A 21191-nucleotide genomic window follows, 5' to 3' on the forward strand; every position below is an offset into this window, starting at 1 on the left:
TGTGATGTCTAGACATGGTACGCACACACACACACACACACAAATATGATGGGCTTCTTTCAGTTTCCATATGCCAAATCCACTCACAAAGCATTGGTTGGTTCAGGGCGATAGTAGAAGACACTTATCCAAGGCACTACACAGTGGGACTGATCTCAAGACCACATGCTTGGGAAGCAAGCTTCTTATTTCTTTATTGCCCACAAGGGGCTAAACACAGAGGGGACAAATGGATTAAGTCGATTACATTGACCTCCAGTGCGTAACTGGTACTTAATTTATCGACCCCGAAAGGATGAAAGACAAAGTCGATTCGGTGTAAAGACAGATGAAATACCACTGAGCATTTCGCCCGGCGTGCTAACGTTTCTGCCAGCTCACTGCCTTTATTTCTCTTTTTACGTTTACAGCACTAGGTTTCCCAAGCAGTCACCCATCTAAGTACTAGACTCGACGTTGCTTAACTTTGGTGATTGGACGAGAACCGGTGCTTTCAACATGATATGGCCTTAGGTAAGTCTCTTAATCACACAATTACTTCTTCCCCTGAATAGAAATATTTAATTCTAAATGTCGTCTGCAGCATGTCAGATCAGTTGGAGAAAGATTGAGGTCTGTCCTAAAGAGAAATCTCTACTACACAACGCTAGAACTAAGTACCGGCATTCATAGAAATTGCTGGAAACTAGAAGAAATTCATTGCTTATACTATAGTGTACTCTTCACTGCAGCCATCTGACTTTGGTTTGGCCAGCTTCACATGACTGGTTTGCTTCACAGATCAAAGCGTTGGTTGATGGTTGATACCGACATATTTGTAACTTGAGTTTCAATATGTTGCATACAATAAGCAGCATGCGAAAACAGCTGCAGAGGAGACAAATGTCAGGTCATTGTGTACCACAGACAAGATGACACAGGAATGAAAAGAATGGCAATATGCCGTGCTGCAAACCTGACCCAGCCCAAGCTAGAATAGCGAAGTGGAGGCTAAAAATAGACAAAGAAAAAAAAACAACAAAACTGTTTCAACTGATAACAGTGGAAAGCAGAGTGAATATAGATAGAAACATTAACCGTTTCATGTAATTCAATTGATTTTAAAATAGTTACGAGTTTTGAACAACCAAAGTAAGCAATGTATGTCGTTGACAGCAAGACACCTGTACCTGCCCCTCTATCACATTTTAATTATCAACACCTGGCATAAAGTCACTTCCATCAATACTACTCCCCTTTTCAGTTGAGGGCCCTTGTCTCGCAGGTTACTTGGTGACCTCACTAGTGTTGGTGCTATATGAAAAGCACCTGGTATACTGTGTAAGGTGGTTGGTGTCAAGAAGGGCATACAGCTGTGGAAAGCCCAACCAAAGTAGACATTGGAACTTGGTGCAGCAGTCCTCTTGTTTACCAGCATGGAAAATAGTCATGAAATGATGGAATTGAAAAAGTTTTTGGAACATTATTTTAAGTAGCTTTTAAGTTGTGATGGAAAACTTCAATTGATACATAACAGGGATTGACAAACAAACATCTCTTCAGTATTTAACCCAACAACCAGCCTCTTATATTCACCTCAAATCCAAAAACCATTTTTATTTTCCTCATTTGCAACAACAAATGCAACAGCTCAAATGTCATAATTTTCAACTTGTTTCAATGTTTTGTCTAAAAATTTATAGGAAAATAAAAATAACATAACCGTGTGTCATTAAAGTTTTGTCCTTGCCCCATTGAATATTTTTTTTGTTCATCATCAAAACAGGTGTAGCAAGGCACAAGAAGCCAGCACCATTTTGAACAAGATCTCACTGGTAGCCATTGTCATGTGCGAGACAAGAACAAGATCTCTCCTGCAACCATTTGCCATGAGCGAGATGACAATGAGACTCTCGCCAGCAATCAGTATTTAAGCAAGAGAACAATGACATTCTCTCTCTCTCTCTTCTCATACTCAACGCCAAGAAACATTGTGAAGCCAGCAGCTCATAGCGGACTCTTGCCCCACCCTGACTCCACACGCTGCTATAAAGATGGTCACTGAAAGTAAACCACATGAACAAGAACTCTGTGAAATAAACAGCTACTGAATTGTACTCCGCTTGTGAACTTCTTCGAGTTCCAGATCCTTGAAACTACAAAAATAATTATAATGGGAGAAGGAGATACTCCACAGGTACCGTGAACCTTCCATTCCATTATACAGGTTTAAATGGAGGTTGAATTTAATTAACATTAAATTTTTGTATCATAAAACCAGGCGTCGTCTCAGGTGAGCTGGTATTATAAAGGTTATGCATAGATCTCAGAACATGCAGGTATATGGAATTAAAAGGACAGAAAATTTCTACCTGTGCCAGTGGCACGTAAAAAGCACCCACTACACTCACGGAGTGGTTGGTGTTAGGAAGGGCATCCAGCTGTAGAAACACTGCCAGATCAGACTGGAGCCTGGTGCAGCCTCCCGGCTTCCCAGACCCCAGTCGAACCGTCCAACCCGTGCTAGCGCGGAAAACGGACGATGATGATGATGATTGGCTTAACTTTTACTTGACCCCTTAAGAAATTACACAACACTGACTTAGAAAGAAGACACATTAGATAACATAATCCAAGATAAACATTCATCGTTATCATCATCATCATCATCATTGCTTTAATGTCCCCTTTTCCATGCTCACAAGGGCCAGATGTAATTAGGTGGGATGGATTTTCTATGGTTGGATGCCTTTCCTGTCACCAAACCTCACACGTTTCCAATTAAATAGTATTTTCCCCTGATCAGGCATGTTTTTTTATGGAAGACTGGAAATGAAGGACACCCTGTGCATAACGATAGCATTTACTAACAATTATCACATGATAGGTGTTAGCAAGTGACACACACACACACAACGGGCTTCTTTCAGTTTCTGCCAACCAAATCTACTCAAGGTTTTGGTCAGCCTGGTGCTATGCAAAAAACACTTGGCAAAGGTACCATGCAGTGAGATCGAACCTGAAACCATATGACTGGGAATGAAACTTCTTACCACATGGCCACACCTATCTAAGAGAAAATCCAAGTCAAAAACTGGTTAAAACTGGAATGTTTTTGATCAGAGTTAAGCTGCCATTAAGCAAGTTTTCATGATAAACAACAGCAGATTGGATGGAGAAAGAGGAAAACTAAAAGAACACAAATGGTCAACATTTTTGTTTTCCTATAAATTTTTGGACAATTCCACCTAAAAAACACCTTCTGAGCATGGTCGTTGCCAGAACTACCTGACTGGCCCTCGTACCGGTGGCACGTAAAAAGCACCCACTACACTCATGGAGTGGTTGGCATTAGGAAGAGCATCCAGCTGTAGAAACTTTGCCTGATCAGACTGGAGCCTGGTGAAGCCTTCTGGCTCACCAGTCGTCAGTAAAACCATCCAACCCATGCCAGCAAGGAAAGCAGATGATGATGTTGATGTTTAAAGTATTTTTGTTGCTGTTGTTGTTAATGGGGGAAAGTAAAAATGGTTTTGGCTTTGAGGATGGAATAAGGTGAGGACCGTTCAGTTGAAAACTTGATTTTTTTTTTGTTTCTTGAAATGCTATCAGCACAAATAAGTGGAAGTGGTTCACTATGTTTATGTTCTGGAAGATGAGAGATGATGGAGAGGAAGAGAGAAAAGGGTTTACAAGGAGGAAGAGTAGGAGGATAGATAAGTGGAGAAAGTGAAAAAGAAAGTAGAAAAAAAAAACTGGAAGGAGAGAAACAGAAAGAATGATGGGGAGATAGAAAATGAGAGAGGGAGAGAAGAGAGAAAAGAGAGCAAGGAGGAGAGAGATTAAGAGAGAGGAAAGAGGAAATAGAAAATGCAGAGACTAGCAAAAGGGAAATGTTTTTCTCTTTATTGAAAAGGGTCTCCAAAAGTGACTAACCTGCTTGAGTCCCCTCTGCGTAAGTGCTGAACACTCCATGTATTTCACAGCCCGGACCTTGTTAGCCATCTTGATTCCCTGTTCCCTTTTAATCGGAGATAAACCCTGTGAAGCTAGAGTACCTATTGCTTCTTTATTCTCCCGTAAATCTATTTTTGTACCTACAAAAAGAAATAAAAGGAATAAAATTTTAAACTCTACATTTTACCATTTCTTGCTCCAAAGACATTAAAAAAAAGCATCAATTACGACAAAGATTTCAAAGACAAGCGCAAAATAACAAATATTTGGGGAAAAGAAGAAGAGGAGTAACAGGAAGGACAATTGACCAAAACATTACTATTTCTTAACTACCCACAAGGGGCTAAACACAGGGGACAAACAGATTAACCCTTTCATTACTGTATTTATTTTGTGATGCTCTGTTTTTTTCAATTTCTTTAAATATAACAAAGAATTTAGTAAAATAACTTAGTTATCATTCAGCTAGTGTTAGGAACATAAATTGTGACTAAGGTTTCGTAGAAGATTTTAATTAAAAACTTATGAAAACAAGACATTTGTACTCAGAGCCAGGGCCGGTTTCAGCCGGGTTGGTAACGAAAGGGTTAAGTCGATTATATCGACCCCTGTGCATAACTGGTACTTATTTAATCGACCCCAAAAGGATGAAAGGCAAAGTCGACCTTGGCGGAATTTGAACTCAGAATGTAGTGGCAGATGAAATACCGCTAAGCATTTCGCCCAGCATGCTAACGTTTCTGCCAGGGTAAATCAACTTATTGAATTCTTCAAGGAAGTCTCTCACTCTCTGATGGATTCATCTCTATTGCTAATCTATAGACCACAACCAGCTTCTTCAGATTCTCAATGTTTACACTTCTCTATCTACCACCTCTCTGCCTTTCCAACCCTGGCTACAACAGCCTCAGCTCTTCTAGACCAACTACATACATACCTCCTTTGCCTGGCTCCACCCAACAACACTAGTCTTTCTTCTTTCTGTCCCTTCTTATTTCTTTATTGCCCACAAGGGGCTAAACACAGAGGGGACAAACAAGGACAGACAAACGGATTAAGTCGATGAGATCAACCCCAGTGCGTAACTGGTACTTATTTAATCGACCCTGAAAGGATGAAAGGCAAAGTCGACCTCGGCAGAATTTGAATTATCTAATTTTAGTTCTGAACCAGAAATAGATGACAGATGGCCAGAGTTTGATATCAGGCGTCTTGCTCCAGTCTCTGCTCATTTCTATTTTTGATAGTTTAGCCTTTAGTTTTCAAAAAAATTGCTATTTTTAGAATTACAAAAAGCTCCATGAAGCCACGCTCAGCCATGCTTGCATAAAGCTGAGCACAATTCTGAGATGTTGGTACTTGGTTAAATTACCTCTGTTGTTAGTTTAGCCTCAGTTTATATTGCTGTGTTAACCATTGGTGCAGGGCATGGTTGTGTAGTTAAGAAGGTTGATTAGCAACTGCATGATTTTGGATTCAGTATCACTGTGGAGTACTTTGAACAAATGGCTTCTACTATGGCCTTGGGACAATCAATGCCTTGTGAATGAATTGAGTACACAGAAATCACGAGGAAGCCTGTTGACAGCCAGTGTTGGTCTGTTTATGTCCTTGTAACTTAGGAATTTGACAAAAGAGAATGATACAATAAGAACCAGACTTAAAAATAATGGGGCTGATTTGTTTGACTTAAGCTCTTGAAAGCAGTGTCCCATCTTGGCCACAGTTCAATGACTCAAACAAGTAAAAGATTAAATCACCATTCTAGTTTTTTCTTATAATTGGATATCCATTTTTTTTTATATCAGAATTAAAATCGGTTAAAATTTTTCAAATAAAAGGGAAAAGAAACTAGTGGAGGTCCTTGGCAAAGTTTGAATTTATAAAAGCATCAAAGAAAGAACAATTGGGATTCTATTGGATTAACAGGTTTGGAAAATATTCAAAGACATCTAATCTAACCAAACAGACTTTCATTGGTTTGAATATATGGATAGCAAAGACTTGTGAGCAGCAGAGACTTATGGGTAATAAAGGCTATCAGAATCCCTACAGTTCTTTAATTTACAAACATTGACATTATTTCAACCAAAATTTATTGACATAGAAGGAAGAACCAACCAGTTCTACAGAGGTAATTTTGAACCAGTGGCGGAGGTTGCTGCATAATTGTTGATTTACTAGAAATAGCAACCAATATCCCCTCAAATCATACTCTGCCCATCTTAAGGACATTTAAGATAATGGTCCTGGGTATAAGGTATGAAATAAAGCCAGAATAATCCTGAATGAAATATCTTTGATCCTATGGCTGTATATTTAGATCTCACCAGGGGTTAAATAACAACAGAATCAATTTAACCAGAATATTGTGAGACAAATATTGCTCTCGCTCAATTCTTGTTACTAAACTATGTCACTGTTGAGTATTTGAAAGTGAACTGCAGTTACATAAAGAAAGTCTACCTTGGTTCCACAACCAGCTAAGAACATTAGGCTGAATGAGAAAACTGCAGATATTGAATTTTATAGCTAAGTCCAAGAGGGAAAATAACAAAGAAAATTAACATCTGAAAATAGAAAAATTAAATTTCATAGTGACAACAATTGTAAATGCTAAACAATTTCACAAGGAAAGAAAAAATTAATGATTTGAGTTTCAATGAAACATTTTAGAATATTTGGTTATCATTCCACCAATATTTTTTTCTGTCTGTCATAAGAATCTCTTCAGAGACATTATGCTGAAGAAATAAGACAAGCTTCTATCTACAGTTATACTCATAAGCTATTCTGCAAACAGTTTAGTTGAGTCATGTGACACAAAGTTTACTTACCAACCAATATGATTGGTGCATCTGGACAATGGTGTTTAATCTCTGGGTGCCATTTAGTTAGAACATTTTCATGTGAAGACGGGCTAACAACACTGAAGCATATCAAAAATACATCAGTCTGGAAAAAAATAAAGAGGATATTCATGCTTTTACTCTCATTGGGTGGAAATATCATTTTTAATTTTATTATATGAAAATATATACAAAATTACAAGTTGACAATTTAAATTGTTTGCTTGTATGCATACAGATGTTTTTAGATACAATAGTGAACTGGTATGTTTGGTTTTTGCATTTGGTTTGTGAGATTCTTGATGTGAACTTTTATCAAAATATATACAGTTGTATCTTGGGTGGGTCATTCTACCAATAATAAACACACACACTGGTTCTATTTTACTACTTTATTTTTATGTCAATTGGTTAATTGTGTAACCAACCAACTAATCGATTGTTTACCTGATCATTTCGTTGATCAATCAGTTATGTTTGTTGAAGTCCTTTCATTGCCATCCGCAACCTCTTCAATGAGGTCGTCTCTACTCCAGGCCAGCTTCAGGTCTGTATGTCTTCGTTTTGTTCTTAGATTATATATATATGGATGTGAGAGGGGGAAGGAGAAAGAGATAACGTGCATGTATATGTGCAACTGCACAATGCTATGTGTGTGCTGATGTGCATAGGTGTGGTACACTTGATTCTGTAAGTGAGTATATTAGAAAGAATGTGTGTGTGTACGTACACACATTTGTGTATGTGTATGGTATGGGATTTGTGAAAGGAGTTGATGATAAAACATTCATTTCTTCATATTTTTATTATTCACATGATGACCCTCCCAAGAACTGGTATAGATTTGTCTTCTAAAAACATTAAATAAAACTAGTCCAAGGTAACCTATATGCATTTAAAACATTTTCGAGACATTTCCTTTCTCTGATGAAGGGCTTTGCGCAAGTGGCAGAACTTTCAGCTTCCCATGGCATACAAACTTATCTAAATATTCTGAGTTTTTTTTTATAAACAATTTCTTTTACGATCAATAAAATTTTGAACAAGTCGCTATTCTCCAACTTGGTAAACTTGTGTCACTAAGCTAACTATTTTGTTGGTGACATCATTAACTCTTTCGTTACCGTATTTATTTTGAGATGCTCTGTGTTTCTTTCAATTACTTTAAATATAACAAAGAATTTAGGAAAATAACTTATCAAGAAGCTAGTGTTAGGAACATAAATTGTGGAAGAGATTTTAATTCAAAACTTATGAAAACAAAACATTTGTACTACAGAGCCAGAGGCAGTTTCAGCCGGGTTGGTAATGAAAGGGTTAAAGTTTTTGCTTCCATGTTGAATGAGAAAACACTATTTTCACCATAACCTTTATGTCTCTTCTTCAGATATGCAGTGCTTCTTTTTCTAATAACAATGAGATTACACTTTCCCATGGTACCTCCCTAGCCACTCCAAGGTGGACTAACCCATTAAAATTTAAGTATCTTTAAAAAGGCTATAGTATCATGCTAAACCAGAGAGATAATCCAAGCTCATTAATGACCCATCAGTAAGTGGGTGGAACTGTTTCAATGTGAACAGTCACATCACATTCAGCTTTGTAAACAGAGGCAAACAGTCATTAAAAGTTACACGCATGCCTAGCCCCCACACACACACACACACATATACATGAGGTGCATTGTCTAGCTCACACACACACAAATTGAAAAGCGCATGTTTGTTTTATGTGTGTGTGTGTGTCTGCATAATTACAATGCATTACAGGATTTTAACTTGTGACAAGTGAATTTCGAAGCCCATTCATTATAATTAAAGCAGTTTGATAGTTTTATGGCTGCAGCCACACATTTCCATTGGCAGCAGACTCAATTACTTTAATTACAACAAACAATGCCTTTAGCTGAACATTATTCAACAAAGGGAGCTTTGTTCCATTGAATGAAGGATACGAGGACAGGCACCACCGAGTGTAGATAAAAAGACACCGACCGAGAATCTAAATTGTTTGTTTTTGATAATATATGGTCGGGAGTTCAAGCCTTGGCTACAACCATTGTATTCAATGTTGATCTCCAAGCATCTGCTATTAGCCAAATTGGTTCAGTCTGTGTTAGTGAAGGATAAATAGGTGCCATTGTTATGTTGCTGGCCATTGCTATAATTGGCAGAAGGAAGAACAAGATGCGACAACCAGAAGAAATAGAATGGAAATGGTTAAAAGTCCTATTTAGGGTACCTTGAAGGAATACACAAGAAAACCCCATTACCACAAATAGCATCACCAGCAGCAGCAGCAGACTCTTTTGCTCCCGTGCTGGTGGCACATAAAAAGCACCATTCAAAGTGTGGACATTGCTAGTGCTTCCTGACTGTCTCCTGTGCCAGTGGCACATAAAAAGCACCGTTCAAGTGTGGGTGATGCCAGGGCTGCCTGACTGTCCCCATGCTGGTGGCACATAAAAAGCACCATTCATGCGTAGATCACTGCCAGTCCCGCCTGACTGGCTCCTGTGCCAGTGGCACATAAAAAGCACCTTTCAATTGTGGGTGATGCTAGTTCCGCTTGACTGGCTCCCATGCTGGTGGCACATAAAAAGCACCATTCAAGTGTGGGCGATGCAAGTGCCATTTGATTGGCTCCCATGCTGGTGGCACGGAGTGGTTGGAGTTAGGAAAGGCATCCATCTGTAGAAACCTTGTCAGATCAGATAGGAGCCTGGTGGAGCTTCCTGGCTTGCCAGTCCTCAGTCAAACTGTCCAACCCATGCCAGCATGGAAAGCGGGCGTTAAATGATGATGACTTTTAAATAAGTTGTAATTACATTGGTCAAGAGGGGGAGAGGGAGTCACTTATTTAAATAATTCTAAAACATTTACCATTATTTATTAATAGAAATCTGGGGAAAGAAAACAGCTGGAATATATCAACCCCAAAATATTTCTGATCCTCTTTTATTCTTCAGAAAGATTTAAATTCTCAGTGCAGCAAGATGCAAATCTAGGTTCTGCTAGCTCTCTGGTCAGTCACTCAGCTAATCCGGCCAGTTCCCTGCTCCTTCTCTTTTCTCACCTCCTACTACTAATTAGAATAATTAAGGTTTCAAATTTTGGCCAGTAATGTTGAATGGATGGGCAAGGAGATTACATTAGCCCCAGTACAAGACTGGTACTCATTTTATCAACCCTGAAACAATGAAAGTCAAAGCTGCCCTTAGCGGAATTTGAACTCAGAATGTCAAGAGCTGTTAGGAATGTTGCTAAGCATTTTGTCTGATTTGCTAATAATTATGGCAACCTATTGTTTCTCATTTAGCAACAAAGCCAGCAATTTGGAGGAGAGTGAAGTTAGTTAACACCATCTACCCTAGTATTTGACTGGTACCTTATTTTATTAACCCCTGAAACAATGGAGAGCAGATGTGGTCTCAGCAGGATTTGAACTCACTAAGTAGAGAGTTGAAACAATTACAGCAAAGAATTTGGTCTGAAGCTGTATTGATTCTACCAGCAACAAAAAGAACAATTTCTTTTCGATTAAGAACAAAAGGCAAACATCTCAAGAAGAAAGCAACGAAAGAAGTAGCGTTAATCATTCTTTTCTCAAGTGCATTAAAAACATAACTGGATCAGCATTTCATCTTACAACAGCAGCATCCTCATCATCATCATCAAATATCCTTGAGGTTAGCATTGACAGAATTGTTTATTGATGTTGCAGTTACACTTCAAGTCATTTACAGCTGAAATCTAAATCTTGCAGCGGAACATACCATGTTGTAAAGAGAAAAAAAACCATAGCTGAGATTGCAGATATCACTCAGGGGCAGCATAAACGCACACACAACATGCAAAAAAAAAAAAAAAGCAGTTACAGTCATACAAAAATTATTTTACACACACAGTCTACATACAAACAGCATCATACACAGACACACTAACAAAATGCAAAACATTTTGCACATTTATACACAACACAAAAAACCCCACCAAATTATTAAAGTACTATACACACACACACACAGTGTGTACATACAAAATCTATTACACAGACAGTCAATACTCTAAGTATTACACTAACACACACTGTGTCATGATAGGAAACGTATTACATATTTTTTTAATTATTTTATCTAGTTTCAGCTCACGAGCTGTGGCCAAGCTGGGGCACCGCCATTCACTACATATACATGTAGTGAACAATTAAAAAGGACCACACACACATACACCTCTACAGACTCCAAAGTAAAAATAGTTTTGTGATTGAAGACCCCCCCCCCCCGTCCATTCCACTCCGAGTGCCATGACACACTGTTCCACACCTTTTTACTTCTTCCAAACTGATTCATACAACAGCTACAGACGGCCATCACCAGTCTACTAAACTCTGATGCCACCAATCCTTATTTACAATGAACTAAATATGCGTTAAACACACCTGCAGCATTGGAAGGAGCAGCAGGGAAAGGTGTGGCAACAAACTCTGTGTGTGTGTGTGTGTGTGTGTGTGTGGTAGGTAGGTAGGTGAGAGACACTGATGTACCAAGGAAGGAGTGTTTATTGGCAGAGAAATACAGGAACTGGCAGCCTTTTTAGAGCCATGGATTATATTATAATACAGTGAAGGATGTGTGTGTGTGTGTGTGTCTGCATGCACGTGTCTGTGTGTCTTTAACAAACTACAGAACTGGGCTAATGATAATGCATCTGAATCATCTCACCATCAATAAGCAGTGTGTGTGTGTGTGTGTGTGTGTGTGTGTGCATAAATACTGAGCTATTTGTTGTGGATAAGTCCTGTATTATTGGTTATTGATTACTTCATTTTTTTTTTTCATACTGGTTTATGATGACACTGACAACAACAACCCGTCAGTATTTTCCTTGCCATTCCCTACGTAATTCAGATAAGAGACCCCTAAATACTCTACAGTAAAATACATGCCTGAATGTCCTGATATTGGTCCAAATGAGCTGGTATAAAGAAGAAGATAAAAAGCCATATATTGTGCAGAACTGTTTTAAATTAACAAACTTAGTACCAAGTAACTACCAAGTCTTGATTGGTGGCAATCGAATCAGCTGAGTCACCTATTTTACACCACCAGATATCTTAATAGTGTGTGTGTGTGTGTGTGTGTACATTTAGACATATGGTCACATACAATTATATATTAATGACAATTATAGTTTTCCTTTTTGATAAAACATTGCAAACTGCTGTATATTTTAAATTTATATATATATATATAGGCGCAGGAGTGGCTGTGTGGTAAGTAGCTTGCTAACCAACCACATGGTTCCGGGTTCAGTCCCACTGCGTGGCATCTTGGGCAAGTGTCTTCTGCTATAGCCCCGGGCCGACCAATGCCTTGTGAGTGGATTTGGTAGACGGAAACTGAAAGAAGCCTGTCGTATATATGTATATATATGTATGTGTTTGTGTGTCTGTGTTTGTCCCCCTAGCATTGCTTGACAACCGATGCTGGTGTGTTTACGTCCCCGTCACTTAGCGGTTCGGCAAAAGAGACCGATAGAATAAGTACTGGGCTTACAAAGAATAAGTCCCGGGGTCGATTTGCTCGACTAAAGGTGGTGCTCCAGCATGGCCACAGTCAAAATGACTGAAGCAAGTAAAGAGAGAGTATATATTATAATAAAGGGTAAAAATCATTAATGATTTCACTAGGGGGTCAGCAAGGAAATAAAAACCTTACAGGTAAATTTTACAAATATTTTAATAATTATATACATAATTATAACAAGGGATTGGCTGTAAGCCTCCCCATGCACTAGAAAAAAGTAGATGCCAAAAGACCCTATTACCACCTTAAAATCTCTGAAACAACCCATGTTTTATTTTTTGGAGTTTTTTAAGGTGGTAATAGTGTCTTTTGGCATCTATTTTTTTCTAGCACACGGAGAGGTTTATATTATAATTATGTATATAATTATTAAGATATATATATACATACATACATACATATGCATGCGCAGACACACACACACACACACATACATACATACAGAAGAATGGCTCTAATATGTAAAGTAGCACTTAAAAAATTTTCATAATAAAAGAATTTACAATATTTGTGATGGATGTATTTTCTTGAAGTTTTATCTATGTTAGTGACACTATAAACATAGCCCATAGCTGAATGTTCCAGAACATATGTTCTTTTTTTTTTATATATTTTATAGGAGTATGTGTATGATCATAGTGTGTGTGTATGAGTGTGAGAGGGAAAGATACACACACAAATATATGTATACACACATATATACACACACACATGTATATACATATATATATATACACACATTTATATACATATATATATATACACACACATTTATATACATATATATATACACACACATTTATATACATATATATACACACATTTATATATACATATACACACACACACATATATATACATGCATATACACACATATATACATACATGCATATACACACATATATACATACATCTATAAACATACATACACACACACACACACACATATACATCATCATCATCATCATCATTAACATCCGCTTTCCATGCTGGCATGGGTTGGACGGTTTGACTGAAAACTGGCAAGCCGGGGGTCTGCACCAGGTTCCGATCTGATTTAGCAAAGTTTCTACAGTTGGATGACCTTCCTAATGCCAACCACTCCAAGAACTTAGTGGGTGTTTTTTATGTGCCACTGGCACAGGGGCCAATCACCTGACACTAGCATTGGCCATGACTACAGTCTCACTTGGCTTGACAGGTTTACACAAGCATAGTATATTGCCAAAGGTCTTGGTCACCTGTCGCTGCCTCCATGAGGCCCAATGCTTGAACGGTGTTTTTACATGCCAGTCAGATGGCACTGGCATTGGCCACAACTAAGATTCCATTTGGTTTGACAGGTCTCCAGAAGCACAGCATATTGCCCAGAGATTGAAGGGTGCCTTTAAAGGATCAGTTATGCGACACTGGCATCAACCACAACTACAATCTCACTTGGCTTGATAGCTCTTTTCAAGCATGGCATATCTCCAAAAGTCTCGGTCACTTGTCCTTGCCTCTGTGAGGCCCAACATTTAAAGACCATGCCTCATCAGCTCATCCCATGTTTTCCTAAGTCTGCCTCTTCCACAGGTTCCTTCCACTGTTAGAATGCAACACTTCTTCACACAGCTGTCCTCATCCATATGCATCACGTGACCATACCAGTGCGGTCATCTCTCTTGCACACCACATCTGATGCTTCTTATGTTCAACTTTCCTCTCAAGACGCTTACACTTTGTTGTGCATGCACACTGACATTACACAACCAGCGGAGCATAAAGACGTTGTTAGAATGAAAGGATTTATGATTAACAGGAAGCTCAACAGAGGAACAATGCACCTGGGAAGAGAAGTGGGTAACACATTTGAAGGTCTTGAGAGGGGTCTCTAGAGCAGAAAGTTCATCAGAGCAATGACCATAGAAATGCCTATAGAAAAGGCACAACGGTGAGACATTTCAACAATGAGTGAAAGAATCCAACCTTGTAGAAAGAAGAGGACCCACCATGCAAACAACTGAATTCTGAATTCATTTGAGCATGTTCACACTTGATTAGTAGCTATGATATAGGTTACAGCAGCGTTTCTCAACCAGGGTTCCGCAAAAGGTTCCTAAGGGTTCCGTAAGAAAGAGTGAGATATGCTAATGCTAATTTCATGAGGGTAATATTACTATCCATGCACAACATGTTATTGGTTGTTGTAATATAGGCATCATCCTATCTAATCTATTATGTTATCAAAAAATATAACAACCATATATATCATCATTATTGTTTGACATCCGCTTTCCATGCTAGCATGGGTTGGACGTATGACTGAGGGCTGGCAAACCAGATGGCTGCACCAGGCTTCAATCTTGATCTGGCAGGGTTTCTACAGCTGGATGCTCTTCCTAACGCCAACCACTCCGAGAGTGTAATGGGTGCTTTTACGTGCCATCGGCACGAGGCCGGTCAGGCAGCACTGGCAACGACCTCACTCGAATCTTTTACACATGCCACCGGCACAGGTGCCAGTAAGGCGATGCTGGCAACAATCACGCTCAAATGGTGTCTTATGTGCCACCGGCATGGATACATATATATATATATATATATATATATATATATATATATATATGGTACCACAAGAGTCGGCCAGGTCATGTGATGCATGTGGACGAGGACAGCTGTATGAAGAAGTGTTGCGTTCTAACGCTGGAGGGAACCTGTGGAAGAGGTAGACCCAGGAAGACATGGGACAAAGTGATGAAGCATGATCTTTGAATGTTGGGCCTAACAGAAACATTGACAAGTGACCGAGATAAATATATTTACCATCTGAACTACGATGAAAAAATATGAGAAAGATATGGTATATAATTTTTTTTTTTTATGCAGGGGTTCCTTGAGGCATATAATTTATTTTAAGGGTTACACAAGGGTAGAAAGGATGAGAAACACTGGGTTAAAGCATATATCTTTTTCTTCCAGTGTAACATCCCTTGTCAACCCATCTTTGCTCGTACTCCATCACTACATTTTTTTATCATCTTTTACTTGTTTTACAGTCATTGGACCATGAAGGGGACTGTCTCAAATGATTTAGTTGAATAAGTTGAGCCCAGTACTTATTTTTTAAAGTTTGCAACTTAGCATTTCGGCAAAATAGACTGACAGAATAAGTAAAAGGGACATAAACAAACTAACACCAGATATAAAGTGTGTGTGTGTGTGTGTGTGGAGGGTAACAACACACATTACTCCCTCCACTTCCTGCTTCTTTCTCCAAGGAACCTGCCATCCCTGATTCTCAAACTCCCTACACTATTCTCAAAGATCATCTCCTTGCAATGCCTTTAGATGTCTCCCTCCTCTTTACCACACTCCATCTTATCACCTCATTATACCTGCTATCATTCTCAACACCCCCACCTCATATTCACACCATTATACCCACCCACTACACACACCCTTATGTACCCACATATCTCCCTCACTGCTGCTCCTACACCTTACACATTCCCCACCCCCTATCTTATGATCTATCTCTCCTCCTTCCTAAGCCGGTGCTATCTCTCTCCTCTTATCCACTCTCCACAGATATTTCCCCACCAACTGCACCACCCTTTCTCATCATTCAAAACATCTACCCTTGCTCCCATCTGTCATTCTCCCTCATATGCTTATGGAACTGCTCCCCCTCCCCCCTAATTCAATGACCTTATCCTCTCTTATATTCTTCTGCCTTGAAACTTTGCACTGACACCACATCTTCACCTTCCCAGTTAATACTTATTTCTTTATTGCCCACAAGGGGCTAAACACAGAGGGGACAAATAAGGACAGACAAACGGATTAAGTCAATTACATCGACTCCAGTGCGTAACTGGTACTTATTTAATTGACCCCGAAAGGATGAAAGGCAAAGTCGACCTCGGCGGAATTTGAACTCAGAACGTAGCAGGGAAGGAAATACCGCTTAGCATTTCGCCCGACGTGCTAACGATTCTGCCAGCTCGCCGCCTTTATCCACCCTTGTGATTAAGTGTCTCTTCTATAGCAAGACACTACTTCTTGTCCCTCCATCGTACTTTACCCTCTCAGCACCTGGTATAAGGTCACCCCCCCACTTTTTCTTGTTCTTTGCTGTCTTGTAACTTACTTGGCAACCCTATTAGTGTTGGTGGCACATAAAAAGCACCCAGTACACTGTAGAATGGTTGGTGTCAGGAAGAGCGTCCAGCTGTAGAACCAAACCAGAACTGACAGTGAAGTTTGGTGCAGCCTTGTGGCTGGCCGGGTCTTGTCAAACTGCCCAATCCATGCCTGCATGGAAAATGGACATTAGGCGCAGGAGTGGCTGTGTGGTAAGTAGCTTGCTAACCAACCACATGGTTCCGGGTTCAGTCCCACTGCGTGGCACCTTGGGCAAGTGTCTTCTACTATAGCCCTGGGCCGACCAATACCTTGTGAGTGGATTTGGTAGACGGAAACTGAAAGAAGCCCGTCGTATATATGTATATATATATATGTATGTGTTTGTGTGTCTATTTTTGTCCCCCTAGCATTGCTTGACAACCGATGCTGGCGTGTTTACATCCCCGTCACTTAGCGGTTCGGCAAAAGAGACCGATAGAATAAGTACTGGGCTTACAAAGAATAAGTCCCGGGGTCGATTTGCTCGACTAAAGGCGGTGCTCCAGCATGGCTGCAGTCAAATGACTGAAACAAGTAAAAGAGTATTAAATGATAATGATGATGTGCATGTGTGTGTGTGTGTGTGTGTGTGTGTGCATATGAACTTCAGGTTAGTAAAAATATGTTTGTGATATATTTCAACATCTAAACTCACATCAGTTACCATGGAGAATTTTTTTTTCCCATTGTAATTGCAGTGAATTTTGCCATTAGAAGTTGAAATATATCACAAACATTTTAACTAACCTAAAGTTCATACACACACATGCAACACACACACACACACCACACACACACACACAAGAGGCTCCAACACAGATTTCATCTACCAACTTCACTTACAAAGAATTGGTCTTATAATAAGAGCTTTAGGGAGTTGGAAGAGGCACTGAACAAAACCATGAAATTGCAAAGTAAACTTCTTAACCACACACCCGTGTGTGTGTGTGTGTGTGTGGTGTGTGTGTGTGTGTTCATAGCCTGTTATTTGTTGATGCTGATGTATTTGTAGCCATCCTGTTATTAATTACGGTCTCAATTCTTTGAATACCCTTCAGGCATTGTAACTCAGAAGCATGTTCGGATTCTTGGATGTTCTTCATTTTTACTCTTCAGGTTTTCTAATGCGAACTAGGTCAATGTATCTGAGAGAGAAGGCAGGAGGGAGGGAGAGCTCCGAAGGTTGAAAAAGATGGTAGTGGACAAACTGTCAGGTTTGATTAAGAATTAAGATGATTATCAACTTTCTGAACTGTCCAATGCCACAGCAGAGGAAGAAGAATTATATGGGTGCAAACTCTTTTCTTGTCTTCTGGGGTTAAAAAAAAAAAAAAAAAAAAAGGCTGATATTTTTTGTTGGGTGGAACCAAGTATAAGTATTTGTCAGTCTGAGAAGCACTGAATTAGGTTATTGGCAGGTGAAACTTCTTAAATTTATGCAGAGATGAATTCTTATATTAATGCTCTACTGGGTTAAATTGAAGGGAAAAAAATAGCTGACAGCAGCTTATCTCAGTTTTCTAAGCAGATGGATGCCTATCTATCACATGTTATCAGGAATTTCTGGCAGAGCCAAAAAAGCCTGCAAGTTTGAGCCAGAAAACTTATTTTAGATATTTAATCATTCAATACCCCACCCTGATAGGATTTGAACCGCAGATGCATAATTACCAAAACTTGTAGCAAACAGGCCTCAGTTTTGTTGTTCTTACCTTTCTTTAAAGAAACTTTGTTGAAAAGGTTTATTGGTATCCATATTTTTACAAAGTTTCCCAACACACACACTCTCTTACTCTTTACTCTTTTACTTGTTTCAGTCATTTGACTGCAGCCATGCTGGAGCACCGCCTTTAATTGAGCAACTCGACCCCGGGACTTATTCTTTTGTAAGCCCAGTACTTATTCTATCGGTCTCTTTTGCCGAACCGCTAAGTAACGGGGACATAAATACACCAGCATCGGTTGTTAAGCAATGCTAGGGGGACAAACACAGACACACACATACATACATATATATATATACATATATACTTTCAGTTTCCGTCTACCAAATCCACTCACAAGGCTTTGGTCGGCCTGAGACTATAGTAGAAGACACTTGCCCAAGGTGCCACGCAGTGGGACTGAACCCGGAACCATGTGGTTGGTAAACAAGCTACTTACCACACAGCCACTCCTGCGCCTACATATGTAAGGAGACAAATGGCTAGGTGGTTAAGGTGTGGCACTTATTATTATGGTTGCTAGGTTGTAGGTTTCATTCCTGGACTGAGCAGCATCTTGTGGTCTTGAGCAAGACACTTCATTTCCCATTGCTCCAGTTCACTCAGCTATGATGGACCAGCCTTTTGATCAGGGGCAATGTTGGCCTGTTCACCAAAGCAGGGTGGCAGATTTCAAAAGCGAAAAGCAATGCAAAGTGCACAGTGACTAGTGATGTATAACAAAATCTGTCTGATAGGCTCAGCAATCACGTGATCGCATGATATTTTACTGAAGCTGAAAAGACTTCACAGATTTTATACCCAGAGTTTCTCATAACTGATCATCAGGCATTTGTGATACAACATTTTGATGATCGGTGACTGACAGTTTGTGAAGTCTTCCCAGCCTCAATATAATAGTCTTACTCATTTCTTAGCTTTTCAAGTGCTGTTTTCTCCACCAAGTTTTTTACCAATATAAGATTGTACAGCAGAGTTATAGAACAAATACACAACTCTCCTTTTCCTTTTATTCTTTTACTTGTTTCAGTCATTTGACTGTGGCCATGCAGGAGCACCACCTTTAGTCAAACAAATTGACCCCAGGACTTATTCTTTGTTAGCCTAGTACTTATTCTATCGGTCTCTTTTGCCGAACTGCTAAGTTACGGGGATGTAAACTCAACAGCATTGGTTGTAAAGTGCTGTTGGGGGAACAAACACACACACAAACAACAAATATATATATACACAACGGGATTCTTTCAGTTTCCATCTACCAAATCCACTCACAAGGCTTTGGTCAGTCCGAGGCTATAGTAAAATACACTTGCCCAAGGTGCCACACAGTGGGACTGAACCTGGAACCATGTGGTTGGTAAGCAAGCTACTTACCACACAGCCACTCTATCCAAATATAATAATTTATTGATTTACTTAGAATATGTAATATCAATAAAATATCTCTGGTTTTTTTTCTTTCTTATCATCAAAAAAGTCCATATAATTCTTTTGTGTCTAGAACAGTAGTTCTCAACCAGGGTATAAATGGCCCTTGGTTGGGGAGGTCCTTATAAGATTTTGTTGTTAAAATTTATCTGCAATAAGTTGATCATACTTCTGCAAAACACCAAATATTTAATTTTTTTTTTATGCAATTCCAAATAATGTTTAATTATGAAAATATAATGGAATGTTTAAAACATCAAATGGCTACAAGGGTCCAGGTGACCAGAATAGAAATCACAGGGGTCCATAAGCAAAAAGAAAAAAAGAAAAAAAATGGTTGAGAATCACTAATTTAGAACCTGGCTTTAATTAGACCCTTATGTTAATTAACATGACATATGTTGATTAAATTTTCATAAATTCAAGGTAATCTCTCATTATAAGATATGTAAGTGTATAAGGAATTACATTGATATTATGGCCCCTGTGCCAGTGGCACATAAAAAGCACCCACTACACTCTTGGAGTGGTTGGCATTAGGAAGAGCATCCAGCTGAAAGAAACTCTGCCAGATCAGATTGGGGCCTGGTGGGGCCTCCTGGCTTCCCACACCCCAGTTGAACCGTCCAGCCCATGCCAGCATGGAAAACGGATGTTAAACGATGATGATGATCTTTTCTTTTTTGTGCATTTCTCTGTGGACAGAAAAAGAGAAAGAATGATCCAATTCCAGTTTTATTCTTATGCGAAACCATCCTCAGAGGTTATGGCTTTATAAGTCCACTGTAGATGATAGCATGAGTGATGTATAAGTTGCAGGAAAGCATTTAGGGTTAGAGAATGAACAAGTTCCTGGCATCATCATCATCGTTTAATGTCCATTGTCCATGCTGGCATGAGCTGGATGGTTTGACTGAAGTTTGGCAAGCCAGGAGGCTGCACCAGGCTCCAATCTGATCTGACAGGGTTTCTACTGCTGGATGTTCTTCCTAACACCAACCACTCTGAGAGTGTAGAGGGTGCTTTTTACATGTCACCAGAATGGGGGGGGGGGCAGTCAGGTGGAACTGGCATTGACTGGATGACAATTCAACAGAATAAAATTATTATGAAATCATAGCTCCCTTTGATGAAATTCTACATTATGTATGGGGGCAACAATGAAGATGAAAAAGACTTGAGATCTGGAGAAAACTAGAATTCAGGTAACCTTAGAAAATGGATGTAAAACCAGTGATAGGCCCTGCTGTAGGGTCAGGAAGTTTGCTTCCTAAGCAGGTGGTTTTAAGTTCAGTGCCACTGGGTGAGGAAGATGGAGGCTGACTGAAGGAGGATGAGAGACATTGATGAACTTATGCGGGATGTGTTTGTTGGCAGAGAAAGAAAGGAACTGGTAGCTTTTTAGAGCCATGGATTACATTACATGGTAAAAAGATGTGGGTGCGTTTATGCACGTGTGTGTGTGTGTGTTTACATCTGCAGTCATTTGTTTGAAAGGGT

At 39.4% G+C, this 21191-nt stretch overlaps 1 protein-coding gene across 4 annotated transcripts in view; it reads right to left on the reverse strand.

Moving 5' to 3' along the window:
• Nucleotides 1–21191, reverse strand: part of LOC115213915 (ras-related C3 botulinum toxin substrate 2) — a 267882-nt gene that overhangs the window by 1217 nt on the left and 245474 nt on the right. For all 4 annotated transcript variants that reach the window (XM_036505077.1, XM_029782894.2, XM_036505076.1 and 1 more), the window contains 2 exons: nt 6774–6891; nt 3916–4076 (listed from right to left, as the gene is read on the reverse strand). In XM_036505077.1, the coding sequence (XP_036360970.1) occupies nt 3916–4076; nt 6774–6891 (279 nt within the window). The remainder of the gene's footprint in view (nt 1–3915; nt 4077–6773; nt 6892–21191) is intronic.

Source organism: Octopus sinensis, linkage group LG7 (assembly GCF_006345805.1).
Source record: "Octopus sinensis linkage group LG7, ASM634580v1, whole genome shotgun sequence".
Taxonomy (NCBI): domain Eukaryota; kingdom Metazoa; phylum Mollusca; class Cephalopoda; order Octopoda; family Octopodidae; genus Octopus; species Octopus sinensis.